Raw genomic sequence first — 15,713 nt, forward strand, 5'->3', positions numbered from 1 at the left:
AACATATTTAAACAGGGATAGAATACCTTACACAAACAATAGATGTGTTTGTCAGAAACACAATGCCCCCTATTGCGCTGCTTTGAAATAAAATTTCAATATAATCATTTGGCAGGTTTAGAAATTATCTCCCTTTTTAAAGCTTATTACTTCCCTTGGATTGTATTTTTTTTACTTATGACCTTGACGGATGACCTTGACCTTTCATCACTCAAAATGTGCAGCTTCATGAGATACACATGCATGCCAAATATCAAGTCGCTATCTTCAATATTTCAAAAGTTATGGCCAATGTTAAAGTTTTTGGACAGATGGACAGACCGACGGACAGTTCAACTGCTATATGCCACCCTACTGGGGGCATAACAAGAGCTGTCAGAGGACAGCGCGCTCGACTTTTCGATTACTTGACAGTATAATTTAAGCCATCATAAGAATAGAAAAAAAAAATGTGTTGGGGGGGGGGGGGTAGGGTGGGGGGTTGAGAGGTGGTATAATGTGGGGTGTGGTAATTTATTACATGAGGGAGAGGGGGGTATAATGTGGGGTGGGGTAATTTATTAGATGATGTTTAAAAAAAAATGTTGGGGGGGGGAGGTTGGGGGTGGAGGAAGGGATTCTGGGTAGGGGCGTGGGGTATTGTTTGGTTGGGATCCATTTTGGTATTCAGGTAAGTGTTGTTTTGTGAAAGTAATAATAAAATGTGATCACAAATAAAGAAGTTATGGCAATTTAAGCAAAATGTTCAATTATATAAGTGTAAAAGGGGTCATAAGTATGTCAAAACGCTTGATACAGTGGTATGTTCTTGTTTCAAGGGTCATGTTGGTAAACAAGCATGCAAAATAAAAAAGCAATATGTCAGAGGATATAGGAAATATAATTTGGGGTAGTACGCAAACTTTAACATAGATTTATCAATAATATGCATATTCTTAGTATAAAAGGGGCAATAATTCTGTCAAAATGCTTGATACAGTTGTCTGCTCTTGTTTATAGGTTGGGGTCATGATGGTTAACAAGTCTGCAAAATATGAAAGCAATATGTCAAGGGACATTGAAAATAGTTGGGGTAGTACGAAAACTTTAACATTTGCACGCTAACGCTAACGCAGACGCCGGGGTGAGTAGGATAGCTCCACTATATATATTTTATATATAATAGTCGAGCTAAAAAGGGGACACCCTGTCTTGTAAACTTATTCATAGAAATATGCCCCAAAGACATGGATGACCCTCCATTGTTTCACTAGACGCAGGAACAAGTGATAATTTAAAACAAAACAAGAAACATTCAAGCCCTTTGCAACTGTTGCTACACATAAAGTCTATTTCCAATAAGATATTAATTGTTCAGTATAAAATCTTATTAGCTCAACCTTCTTATTTATCTCTGCTGCTATGGGATATCATAACTGGGGAGCTGCGCCATGAGCCCATGATACGCCCGTCGTTCGCCAATGAAGTAGTAAGGTAATAAATAACCCTTTGAATCATTTTTTTACTTCAGTTTATTTGTATTTGAATACATGGTTTATTTTATAAGTACATGAGCATGGAGCGCCGTCTCCTTGACATTCATACCATATCTTTTTTTGAGTATATGTATGCATTTCTTTAGAGGATATGGAGTTGAAGTAAACCTGTTATAGATATTTTGACCAATAATAAAAGAGAAATGTAGATGGGTAAGTGGTAGTGTACAATCGGAATAGAAAAAAGCTCACCTTGTTCAATTTTTCAGGGATACTAAAAAAAAAAAAAAAAAATCCATCGAAGGATATTTGAGCTACAGTAGGACATTCAATGAAATCACGAAATTTTGACGAACAAAGTCCCATAACTCTGGAACGACAATTCAGAATTCCGTCAAAAACGAAAGGGGATCAGGGTTTATCAATATTAAGATTGTGTTAAAATTTGAAGAAAATCTGTCAAAGGATATTTGACGTAGCGTACGACATTAACAGACGGACGGACGGACGGCTACGGTAGGACATTCAATGAAATAACGAAATTTTGACGAACAAAGTCCCATAACTCTGGAACGACAATTCAGAATTCCGTCAAAAACGAAAGGGGATCAGGGTTTATCAATATTAAGATTGTGTTGAAATTTGAAAAAAATCCATCGAAGGATATTTGAGCTACAGTAGGACATTCAATGAAATCACGAAATTTTGACGAACAAAGTCCCATAACTCTGGAACGACAATTCAGAATTCCGTCAAAAACGAAAGGGGATCAGGGTTTATCAATATTAAGATTGTGTTAAAATTTGAAGAAAATCTGTCAAAGGATATTTGACGTAGCGTACGACATTAACAGACGGACGGACGGACGGACAGACGGACGGACGGACAGACGGACGGACGGACAGACGCGGGGTATACCATAATACGTCCCGTCATAGACGGGCGTATAAAAAATTCATTAAAAGGTATCAGAGCAACAATAAGTTACTGTTTTTACTACCTTAATCAATCCCTCAATGATACTGCTTATGAGGAGAGATTACAGGACAAACTATCCTGTAAGGTGCGTTGTTTACTATTAGCTTTGGAAAGTATTAGTGATGTAGTCAAAATTTGTTGGTCATTCCTCCTGAATAGAAAACGCAAATAAGATTTTGAGAGATATGTTCAACAATGTCTACCTTTCTTAAGGTAGCGTACCCCTAATTGGCACATATCCAAATATAATTTAATTAATTATTTTCCTAATCAGCATCATTTCACTGAACTACATGCAAATTTGTAGGTAGGCTTTCCATGCTTTAAAAAAAAATATACCGTTTTTTTCAAAACCACCCTCACGCTCGTCTTTTGTCCAGTTTATTTTCACCCCTGGGGTATATAAAAGTTCCATAATTCATTCAAATTTCCTTATATGGGCATGCAGTTGGTGTGCACAGATGCAGTAAAGGTGTTTAAAATTTAAACAAGATGAAATAAGTATTCTTTTACAGACATTTATTTTTTACAAATTTTTATCAATGGAATAGCACAATGAAATGTAAGTGATTTCAGCCAAGTAAAAATTGGGTCGGTTAAAAACAAAGTGTCATAAAATTCAAAATAGTATCATTTAAGTTATATTTTAAACTAATTTTTTTATAGAAACACTATATACAACTAAATACCAAGGAATAGACAGATTTACCGTTTACTTTTTGAAATAAAAATAAAAATGCAACATGCATCATTCGTATTTTCAGCAGTAAATTACCCAATTTAGCCATAACGTTGTTTTAATTTTAAAAATTGAAGGATGTGCATACAATTTTCAACATATTTAACAATAAACATAGCTTATATGCTATATTAAATCAAATTACGTTAGAAAAGAAATAAAATGCGTCGCAAAAAGTATGCGATGTCGGCAGGATTCGAACCTGCGCGGGAAGATTCTAAAAGATTTCTAGTCCATCGCCTTAACCACTCGGCCACGACAACTCTACGTCAGTGCAACCTTAAATTAGATATCCATAAGTTAACAGGTAAAAAGGCTTGTCGATCTTTGAAGAAATCGCGAAATCGTATTTTTCAGATGATAATTGGATCAATATTTATAGTGAAAATAATGTATTCTAAATATATTAGGTAAACACATATCAAAATTCGAAGTTTGAAAAAAATAAAAAGCATCTCTCGGATTAGAGGTGCGCTACCTTAATGAGCAAGGTAATATGCAAAAGCTCCCTCAATTACATGGAAAATCATGTATGTTAAGAATAAAAATTACTTTACTTAAAATACTAATTTTGAAGACATATTGAAATATAAGCTATTATATTTAGCACAGGCTAATCAGAGACAACACTTTCCCCCTAAGCTTGATTTTTGCTCTGAAGAGACTTTCTTTAAACAAAAAATATCATAAAAGTGGAAAATGTCGTCCCTGATCAGCCTGTGCAGACTGCGCAGGCTAATCTCAGACAAAACTCTAAGCACATTCATTAAACACCTTTTTCACAGAGCACTACCTATATAATTGTTTTTTTGAGAGCAAGTGGAGGATATCAGTATTCTGTTCACAAATCTTCCTGATCACTATGTAATAGTTAGCATGACAACAAACGGTAATTATTCTAATTATAATAGCTGCATAATAGCACCAGCCACACTGCTTTAATTATCCACAATGGCCATTTGGGAGCAACAAACACATGGCAACTGATCACTTACAATTTATAATGGTCTTAAGTGTCTTACTCAATACAAAAGTAATACACAAATACAAATGGTAACACATTTTGCATGCTTGGTGGGTATAATCAGCCTATATTGCTACAATATCACGGGTTCTTTGAGAGAAACTATTTAAATACTGATATTCTTGAGAAAGATTAGGATATCCAGTAGATATATTTAATCTATTAAAGCAGGGTGTTCACACATTACTGATAAGATTGTCCTATGAAGGTTTACAATTGTGCCAAGTTATTTTAGAATTAATGTCTATATCAAATGTAGGACTGAGATGAGGACTATTTTCATTTGACCGTTGACATCTACGTGTGACCCTTGAGGTAGAGATATGTGTGTTACAATACGCCATGCATATTACTTTTAAAATTTATGCACACATATTTTAAAATCCATCTATATATGGAAAAGTTATGGCTGAGCAAGGAATTTTAAAGCTGTTTTAAGCTCAAAATAGACCTTTGATCTCTAAGTATGGCCTTGACCTTTAAGGTAGCAAGATGGAGAATTGACACAAGATATCATCTTATGAAGGTTTAAATTTGTGCAGAGGTATGTTTAAATCAATCAATAAATTGCAAAGATATGGTGGAGACAGACCTTGGATCTTTTAATATGGCCTTGACCTTTAAGGTTGTAAGATGGCAAATTCACAAAACATATCATATTATGACGATTTATATTTTTTCCCAGGTATGTTTAAGTTCAGCATTAGATGGAAAATTTATTTATAAGACAGGAATTTTATGACGGACATCTAGACAGCTGGTAGGACACTCAGACAGAAAGTGTGGCTGTTATATGCAGCATTCTAAAACGAGGGGTATAAAAATGCAAAACCTGTATGTACTGCCACCTATATCTGTGTTTATTGAGAACACTTTTCTTCTATCCTGGGAACCTACTTCTGCCCTATATTACAGCTAGTGAATATTTTCCACACACTTACTGTTTTTATCATGTAATTTTCAACAACTGCCATAAACACCATTCCAAACACTGGGAAATACTGTTGTTGCTGACATTGTTTATGACCCATAGTGATTGTAGATAATTTATTGCATGAAAATGGCATCTTTGGAAAGCTTCTGATGATGGAATATATGAAACTACTTACACAAATAATTTTCTTGTTAACAAAGTCTTAAATAGCCTGCATGTTTTTAGTTTACACAATCCAAATGTTGATGCAATTAAGAGCATTCTATTTGATTGCACCTGGAAAAGACGAGAACTTGAATACATTTTTTTAATAAATATAAAAATGTTACTTTGAGGAAAATATTGCACATTAATAACTGATAATACCAAAGAAATATCTAGAATGAATAATTCATCAAAAAATATATTTTTGTTGCTTTTTTGTCAGTTATATCTCAATATCTCACTATATTAAGTTCCATAATTATCATATGGTTGTTTCTAATTAAGCACTACGATTCTGTGAATTTCTGTGAGTGACTCACTTGAGTCAAGTCCAGACGAGGAGTTTCTGATACCCATAAATTAAGAACAATCTAGCTTTCTTCATTAACTTGGACTTAAAATAATGATCAATGAACAAATTTGCAATATTTAAGAGCCAATTTCCATTGAATAAAATTTTATGATTTTGGAAAACTGAGTCATAACCGTGTTGGTTAAGGACAGTGATCATGACCTTGTTGGTAAAGGACAGTGATCATAACCTTGTTGGTAAAGGACAGGGATCATTACCTTGTTGGAAAAGGACAGGGATCATTACCTTGTTGGTAAAAAAAGGACAGGAATTGTAACCTTGTTGGTAAGGGACAGGGATCATAACCTTGTTGGTAAAGGAAAGGAATCATAAACTTGCTGGTAAAGGACATGGATCATAACCTTGTTGGTAAAGGACAGGGACCATAACCTTGTTGGTTAAGGACATTGATCATAACCTAGTTGGTGAAAGACGGAGATCAAAACCTTGTTGGTAAAGGACAGGGATCATAACTTTGTTGGAAAGGGACATGGATCAAAACCTTGTTGGTTAAGGAAAGGGATCATAACCTTGTTGGTAAAGAACAAGGATCATAACCTCGTTTGAAAAGGACAGGGATCATATCCTTGTTGGTCAAGTACATTGATCAAAGCCTTGTTGGTTAAGGACAGGGATCATAACCTTGTTGGATAAGGATCATAACCTTATTGGAAAAGGACAGGGATCATAGTCTTGTTGGTTAGGGCAAGGGAACAAAACCTTGTTGGTAAAGGACAGGGATCATAACCTTGTTGGTAAAGGGAACAGGGATAATTACCTTTTTGGTAGAGGACAAGGATGATAACCTTGTTTGTAAGGCCCAGGGTCATAACTTTGTTGGCAAGGGCAAGATATCACAACCTTGATGGTAAAGGACAGGGATCATTATCTTTTTGGTAATGGACAGGGATGGTAACCTTGTTGGTAAGGGCAAGGGATCATTACCTTGTTGGTAAAAGACAGTAATCATAACCTTGTTGGTAATAGACATGGATCATAACATTGTTGGTAAATGCAAGGGATGATAACCTTGTTGGTGAATGACAGGGATGATAACCTTGTTGGTAATGGACAGGGATGATAACCATGTAGGTAAAGGACAGGGATCATTACCTTCTTGGTAATGGACAGGGATGATAACCTTATTGGTAAAGGACAGTGATCATGACCTTGTTGGTAAAGGACAGGGATCATAACCTTGTTGGTAATGGACAGGGATGATAACCTTATTGGTAAAGGACAGTGATTATAACCTTGTTGGTAAAAGACAGGGATCATAACTTTCTTGGTAATGGACAGGGATGATAACCTTGTTGGTAAAGGACAGTGATCATAACCGTGTTGGTAAAGGACAGTGATCATGACCTTGTTGGTAAAGGACAGTGATCATAACCTTGTTGGTAAAGGCAGTGATCATAACCTTGTTGGTAAAGGGCATGGATCATAACCTTGTTGGTAAAGGAAAGGAATCATAACCTTGCTGGTAAAGGACAGTGATCATAACCTTGTTGGTAAAAAAGGACAGGGATCATAACCTTGTTGATAAAGGAAATGGGAGCATAACCTTGTTGGTAAAGGACTGGGATAATGACCTTGTTGGTAAAAGAAAGGAATCATAACCTTGCTGGTTAAGGACATGGATCATAACCTTGTTGGTAAAGGACAAGGATCATTACTTTGTTGGTAAAGGACAAGGACCATAAACTTGTTCGTAAAGGACAGGGATCATAACTTTGTTGGAAAGGGACATGAATCACAACCTTGTTGGTAAAGGAAAGGGATCATAACCTTGTTGGTAAAGAACAAGGATCATAACCTTGTTTGAAAAGGACAGGGATCATATCCTTGTTGGTAAAGGACAGGGATCATAACCTTGTTGAACAAGAATATCAGTGAAACTGATGGATGCTCCCCGATGATGCGCTTTGTCTATGTATGTGTTATTAAACACCTAAAAAATCTATTATTAGCCTCGGTGACCTTGACCCCAGTGACCTCAAACCTAATCAAAAGGAAGAAGTCCATGCAAGGGACCTACATGCCAAATATGAAAGCGATTGGCAAAGTATTGAAGGCGCTATGAGAAACAGTAGCAAAAGTGTGACAGAAGGAAGTCTATTATTAGCCTCGGTGACCTTGACCTTGACCCCAGTGACCTCAAAACTCATCAAAAGGTAGAGGTCCATGCAAGGTACCTACATGCCAAATATGAAAGGGATTGGTAAAGTATTGAAGGCGCTATGAGAAACGGTAGCAAAAGTGTGACGGAAAGAAGTCTATTTTTAGCATTGGTGACCTTGACCTTGACCCCAGTGACCTCAAACCTCATCAAAAGGTAGAGGTCCATGCAAGGTACCTACATGCCAAATATGAAAGCAATTGGTTAAGTATTGAAGGCGCAATGAGAAACTGTAGCAAAAGTGTGACGGAAATAAGGAAGTAAGTAAGTAAGGAAGGACAAACTGGCAACTATATGCTCCGCCGAAATTTATTTTGGGGAGCATAAAAAGGAAAAGGCTCATAACCTTATTGGAAAAGGACAGGGATCATAATCTGGTTGGTTAGGGCAAGGGATCACAACCTTGTTGGTAAAGGACAGGGATCATAACCTTGTTGAAGAGGGACAGGGATCATAACCTTGCTGGTAAAGGACAAGGATTATAACCTTGTTTGTGAGGGCCATGTTCTTAACCTTGTTGGTTAAGGGCAGGGATCATTACCTTTTTGGTAATGAACAGGGATGGTTACCTTGTTGGTAAGGGCAAGGGATCATTACCTTGTTGGTAAAGGTCAGGAATCATAACCTTGTTGGTAATGGACAGGGATCATAACATTGTTGGTAAGGGATAGGGATGATAACCTTGTTGGTGAAGGACAGGGGTGATAACCTTGTTGGTAATGGACAGGGATGATAACCATGTTGGTAAAGGACAGGGATCAAAGGACAGGGGTCATAGCCTTGTTGGTAAAGGACAAGGATCATAACCTTCTTGGTAATGGACAGGGATGATAACCTTGTTGGTAATGGACAGGAATCATAACCTTGTTGGTAAAGGACAGGGATCTTAACCTTGTTTGTAAATGACATGGATTGTAACCTTGTTGGTAAGGAACAGGGATCATTACCTTGTTGGTAAAGGGCAGCGATCATAACCTTGTTGGGACAGGGATCATAACCTTGTTGGTAAGGAACAGGGGTCATTACCTTGTTGGTAAAGGGCAGCAATCATAACCTTGTTGGGACAGGGATCACAATAGTTGGGAAATATAAAATAAGCTTAAATACTTTTAGTTCATTGCCTTCTTGTTTAACAAATGAATGTTCAATCCATGTTGTACCCTTGCTGTTCATCTTTCATATGACATGTGGCTTGCACAACTAAACTACTGATTTCACTTGCAATCAACAGGTTTTATTGTTTATGAATGTAACAAGGAAACAGTTATGCACCTACGGCATAAGTGGGTGTGAGCACAAACTCACATGAATTGCACGAGCACAGACAATAATGGGTGCTCCTATGCAAAGTATAGAGGTTCAAACATTTAGTGCAGTACCTAACAGATTTTAGACAGATGACTTAACCAGCCCTGGCAGCAATAACACCTGCAGCATGCCAGTCATACATTGAGTGGTTCATTTCTTGAGGCAGAAAACTATTATTACATGCAAACCTTTACAAACTGTATCAAGTAGAACACTTCGTGTTTGTCCATACAAAAATAACATATTCTTCTACTACTACAATTTAAGAAGTCATCTTTGAAAAAGTGCACATTTTATGTAAAAAGGTCATATTTATAATCAGTGTACATTTTATGTCAAAAGGCAATTTTTAATATCATTCAGTTCTGAAAAGAAAGTTAATCATCAATTTGTATTGTCTGTTCAGGTTTTATGCTGTTTGATACTCATCAGTATCTAAGGTTTGGAAATGAAGCATTTGAAATTTGAATCTTGTAAGAAAGGTCTTTAATCAAAATTAACTTTGTTTGGGATAACAAATGTGTCCAAATACATATCTAAGTGGTAAAGGGTTATACATTGACATCAGATTCACTATTGTTGAGTATTGAGCAACACATGGTGGGCAGAACCTAAGCATTAATGTAGAATGGTATTCTGAGATATTTATTGTCAGAAGCAATTATGTTTGATTTGCAGACTGCATGAATGCTGGTGGAAACTATTTCTGGAAAGAAAGAGAACCAGATGGGATTAATGAATTTCGCTGTAAGTGCATAATAATGTTGTTAACAGTTTTTGAAGCCAGATGTTGATGTACATTATGCAATACACATACTATTCATATATGATTGTATTTGCACTGTCAAATACAATGGCTCAAAAATTTATTAAAAAAAAAAAATACATATTTTTCCCACACTTTACTCCTTTTTTGCTGACACATTTAACGTTTATTTTGAATAAAAATGCACATTATCATATTTTAAGCATACATCCTTGAGTCAATATCAGACATATTATGAACAGCTAACTACATTATCAAGCAAAGCATACTGCCTCAGTTATTCTGGGACAACATTTGCAGTTGACTTTGCCCATCATTATTGGGATGATTCATACAGCAAGATGGCAATATACTAATTGTTTTCCACCAGATAAAGGTAATTAACTTACTGCACCAATTTATGTACCGCCATCAGACACACATAGAATTGCTACCAGGTTGTGCCCATATTTTACATAAAAGTCATGCTTGCCATTCCAACTAGTGGCTCTATCACAGTGTTACTATTCTCAAGTAGAATTTCTCTCATTAGCAAACTAATGGGACACATGTGGAACCCATATTCTTTCTCAAAGTGAACATGTTAAATGAAATGCATGAGTTCCCATTTGCTGTGGAAGTAAAACATCTTAAATAAATAAATAAATAAAAAAGAACAGTGTTAAAGGAAGGTGTCTTAAAAGATACTTTATTTAAAGAATGCTAGTATACAATTTGGGGGCTTTATTTGGAGCTCAATTTGTGGCCCAATTCCCAATCTTAAAAAATATATATTGTTCTCAAATGAATAACTAAATTCCCAACGGAAAGTTTCTGAAAAAAATAATATTATTATGATATTCAGTTCATTTCCAGTTCTATAAGGTGAACCCTAGTAGACATAACATTAAAAACACTTTCATTTATGCATTAGCAAAAAGCACTGAATCCAACTCTTCATAGCTATTACAAGACAATAACAATGCATAATAATTTTGACAATTGTTCTTGTCAATAAATATACTTATAAACCATATGTGTAAAGAAAAATGCATGAACATTTAGCCCCATTGGTGCAAAAAGGTACAATGTGACATTGAAATTAATAGGCACATGGCACCTTTTTGGCACCAAGGGGGTGAATTATTTTATTCCGACTTTTTTGTTACTAGAGTAAAACATTTAAATGAAGTTTGAAATGTTAATAAATTCATACACATACAGACAAATAATTAAAAAGTTAAGTGTTATATTGAGGATTTAAAAGACTGTCTTTTGAACTAAATAAAATTGGAAAAAAAAGCTTAGAAATTGTCAGCGATAAAGCAATTGTTAAATTAAATATGAGCAAAATATTTTTTTCTTAAAATCAACAACTTCAAGATAAAGCGAAGTCTGCAGAATGAAAATTAAATAATACAGAGAATAACATTAATAACACCAGCTTAGGAATACAATTAAAGTGAAACCCTATATGTTATGTTATTACTCAAACATAAGTAATTAAGAAAGTAAGTAGGGGTCCAAGTACAGTATTTGTTAACTCATGACATCTAAATACATGCTCTTCTGGACAGATACCACACTGATAATTTTCATGGCCGTTCATCATGTCACAATAAACAAATATATACTCTTTTTACCATAAACTTTAAACCATATGCAAACCTTCTTTACATATTTATCATAAATGGAGGAATGATGCAATATATGCAAAAATAGTCTTCATAAAAACAAAAAAATGTCAGATGAAGATGCAAATATTTATGAATATTTGGTTTGTTTTGATAAAGTTGTTAAGCATAAGTCTTTGAAAATGGTCTAAGACATGCAAACTTATGAAGAATTGATTTGCGTTATTGCCATTCTTATTATTTTTCACATTCAAACTAATTGTTCAAGCATAATCAATGCAACATATAAAAATTTGAATATTCATCTCAGAAAACAAAGAAAAAAAAGAAAATTGATCTCAAATATAAATCTGCTGAGGCAGCCCCATGCTTTATAACATAAATGTGAACTACTTTCAGTGGGAGTGAGAAAGAACTCAGTACGAAATATTGAATTAAACAATGAAATCCTTTTCAATCTCATGCAGAATTTAGAACCTGTAGCCAATTAGTAGCTTAAAAAAACTTGGATGAAAATAAGATGTGCAACCCAACATGTCCTTTTGAGAATACCAAATATAGCAGTTAAAGAATAACTGCTCAATAATTAATCACGTTTGTTACAATTGAGCCAAGCTGTCTGAAAACGTGCTAAATGTAGATATGTACATAAATATCGTTCCAGATTTACCTCTGCAGTCCACATAGGATAATCTAGGCTGTAATTTTCTGCCTAGGGTCTACCTTAATCATATCTTTTAAGTATAATGATCTCAAAAATCAGGACATCCTGAATCATGTTAAACTTAAAACACAAGACATATGAAACAAGATGCATAATTTATATTGTGTTTGCTGCAACAGTTGAAACATGTTGTAAGAAACCAAGGACATATTGGGTAACAGAAGGAACGAGCTTAATGTGAACAAAACAGACAGACCACCAATGTAAGAACATTGAAGGAAATGGTGTGGAAAAGAAGCACATACTTCTGTAGATGTAGTAGAACTTACCTCCTGGGAGGGAGTTTTATGAAATGAAAGATGATACAATGATATACAGACTGAATTTAAGCGTACTTTACACTCATGCTTTTTTTGTTAAAAAGTTAAACAAATATTGTATCATCTGTGCTCTGGCAAAACTGGGCTTAATGCATATGCCTTAAAGTGATATTATGGGCATTTTTCATTGTTGAATTGAGCTGACAAGAATTAACAGGTCAAAAGAGTTAGTTAAAATGCGGTTACTGACCAATTATCTGCAACTCATCTTGCCACCAGTTGTTTATAAAAAAAATTATATTATAATCAATATTTTACATGACTCACCCAATGGCATTATGAGTTCTCTATGCCGAAATGGTCCGTAAAACAAAATAGTGTCTTTGTGTCATATGAACAAATCTGCACTAAAACTAAATTTAGATGCACCTTGTACATCGAATCATTTCTGTTGTCAGTTGTCAGTTGTCAAAACGAAAGTACGGTTTATATATTTAAATGCATTATTTTTCTCTTTCCAGGATATTGTTTAAGTATGTTGATGCTGCATTAACAAATGTAAGATGTAAGTGTATATGAAGTGAAAACACCAAAAATAAAGAACGGTTGCGATAGAAAACTATAAACTGTAAGATGCCCATAATATCACTTTAAGAATTGCCTCACAAAACCAATTGAAGTCTGTACAGGCTTATCAGGTACACTTTCCGCTTTATGGAAGAAGTCTCTTCTAAACAAAAAACCTGACAAGGTGGAAAGTGTCATCCCTGATTAACCTGTGCAGACTTCACAAGCTAATCAGGGACAAACTTTACGCATATGCATTAAGCTCCGTTTGTCCACAGAGCCACCAACATTATACTCAATTTCAAAACAACTAGCAGTTTTGCCACTATATTGTTCATTTCATAATTTAAACTGATTCTAAAGTTAACCAAAATTATAATCAACTTTGTATCGCCACAAAACTACGTTGACAATATTTCTGAGAACAAACCTTGTCACAAGACAGATGCCTTCAAAACATTAGACAAAAAAGGCGCAGAAATAGAATTAAAACAAACTTGTGTGACCTTTGGCTCTCAATTGTAACCTTGAACTTTCAAAGAAAAGCATAGAAGAGTAAGGCGTTACATGGTCTCCTGGCAGATTCATCCAAAGTAAAAATAAACTGAATCAAAAATCATTCCAGACATTAAAAAAACTTGAGGCAAATCTTGACACACAAAACATATGAAACAAAACAAAGACTGATGGTGCAAATATTTACAAAAAAAAGATGATATGCCACAATCATTAGTATTAATATGACATTTTCAGAGAACAATGTACCATATCATCACACTTTAAAGACACAAAAATATCACTTCTTTGCAAAATAACAAATGACAACACTAAGCAGTTCTTATCCAATACCTTATGGATTTCCCGGTTGATGTTGGCAACCTTGATGTTGGTATCCATGGCATCTAGGTTCATGCTAAGGTCACGGGCGGCCAGCAAAAACTTTGACCACTGGGGCGCTATGACGACCAGTAGCCTCCTCTTGCGCTCCGTGTCTGCCTTCACAGAGTCCCAGGCATCCTAGTGAAGGAAAAAGTGGCTTACATATATAGTTATTGTTACTGTAGTTTTTGTGCAGGATAACTGACCGCTGTGATATAACTAAAATATTGTTACAATTGGAATCAAAGTACTGACAGTACTGGTGTGACGATGCTTTTGAAGAGGATTGATATAAAAGCATCTATTTAATTTTATCTACATCACCACAATTGTGTATGTGGGTACGAAAACTTTGGGTAGGAAAAAAATGGGTACGAAAATTTTGGGTACAATAATTATGCCAAAAAAAAATTATGTACATAAAAAGATTTGGTTACGAAAAAAAATTTGTTAGGAAAAAAATTGGGTACGAACAAAAAATTTGGTCACGAGCAAAAATTTGGATACGAAAAAAAAATTGGGTACGAAAAAAATTATATACGAAAATGTAGAGCACGAAAAAAAACTTGGGGGTACGGGGAAGTAGTACCCATGGGGAAGTTGATCCTTTCAGCGAAACTGGGAGGCGGGTTACATTCTCGATCAAATATAACAAGAAATATCTTTAAAAAGGTATTTGACGTGTATTTTATCTACCACTTATCTTAAAAAACTGTCTGTTACAGTAAAACGTTTGTGGGTTATAACATTACGTGTCAGTATATAAATTCAAAACTTGACATGCTCTTTAATTACACCATGCTCTTTAATTTCACATGTATATCATACCAAACTTTATATTTCGTTGTTTCCTTTCCTAAGTCAATGATGCTATGTGTACGGACGTGATTTCACAATCCCATGTGCATGAACATATACTATTTCTCATTTGATTATTGTTCTTTTTTCTCTAATTCGATAAGCTTAGGCATTAAGTACGTTCGTTAAGTACGGCAATAATTTCATGATGATTCCCGATCGAAAGTGGGTATGAGCACATAGTCGTAAGAGCACTTGAATACGTGAGTTCGCCCATAAACACATGGTAAGGTTTACTAAATCTCCGCGATATGACCTAATATGTGTTTAAAACACCAAACAATATCCAACAAACGAATGAATTGTCAAAAATAGTATGTGCACTGATGTGGCTCTGTAATTTTTGTTTGAAAAGTTTATTAAATATGCAAAATAAGAGAGCACGCAGAAGAGCGAGTATCACAGATATGATACGGTTATTATGCTGTTTATATACCATAGTCGCTACAACGTTTACAAATGGCAGGCTCGAAATAATTCGTTTTCTTTACACTCATGATCGCCTTGAAAGTTAATTACACATTTTTTAATTCGTAATTTATTTACTAAATCACGACAAATGTCAGACACAATACAGAAAATACATAGTTGTTTCATTGATCTATAAACATATAATGGATTGAATATAACTGATTTAAAATGAACGTTTTCAAACTATAATTAAATCTTTTCCCAGAATATGCTGTCCTATTTATAGCTGAGCTTCCTATACCTTTATCAATGATAATCAGCGAGGTATGCCGATAAGAAAAATCGAGCTATCTCAATCGGACTGGCTCGGTCTTTTACATAGGTTGCCATTGTGAAGAATTTTTTCATGATATGATAACTTAGACGATGCTTCGCAGCATCG

At 35.0% G+C, this 15,713-nt stretch overlaps 1 protein-coding gene across 2 annotated transcripts in view; it reads right to left on the minus strand.

Moving 5' to 3' along the window:
- The window catches only part of LOC127850937 (dystrophin-like), a 241,431-nt gene that overhangs the window by 181,663 nt on the left and 44,055 nt on the right, over positions 1 to 15,713 (minus strand). For both annotated transcript variants that reach the window (XM_052384339.1, XM_052384338.1), the window contains exon 28: positions 13,972 to 14,140. In XM_052384339.1, coding sequence (XP_052240299.1) covers positions 13,972 to 14,140 — 169 coding nt within the window. The remainder of the gene's footprint in view (positions 1 to 13,971; positions 14,141 to 15,713) is intronic.

This window comes from Dreissena polymorpha, chromosome 11 (genome assembly GCF_020536995.1).
Source record: "Dreissena polymorpha isolate Duluth1 chromosome 11, UMN_Dpol_1.0, whole genome shotgun sequence".
In the NCBI taxonomy this organism is placed as follows: Eukaryota; Metazoa; Mollusca; class Bivalvia; order Myida; family Dreissenidae; genus Dreissena; species Dreissena polymorpha.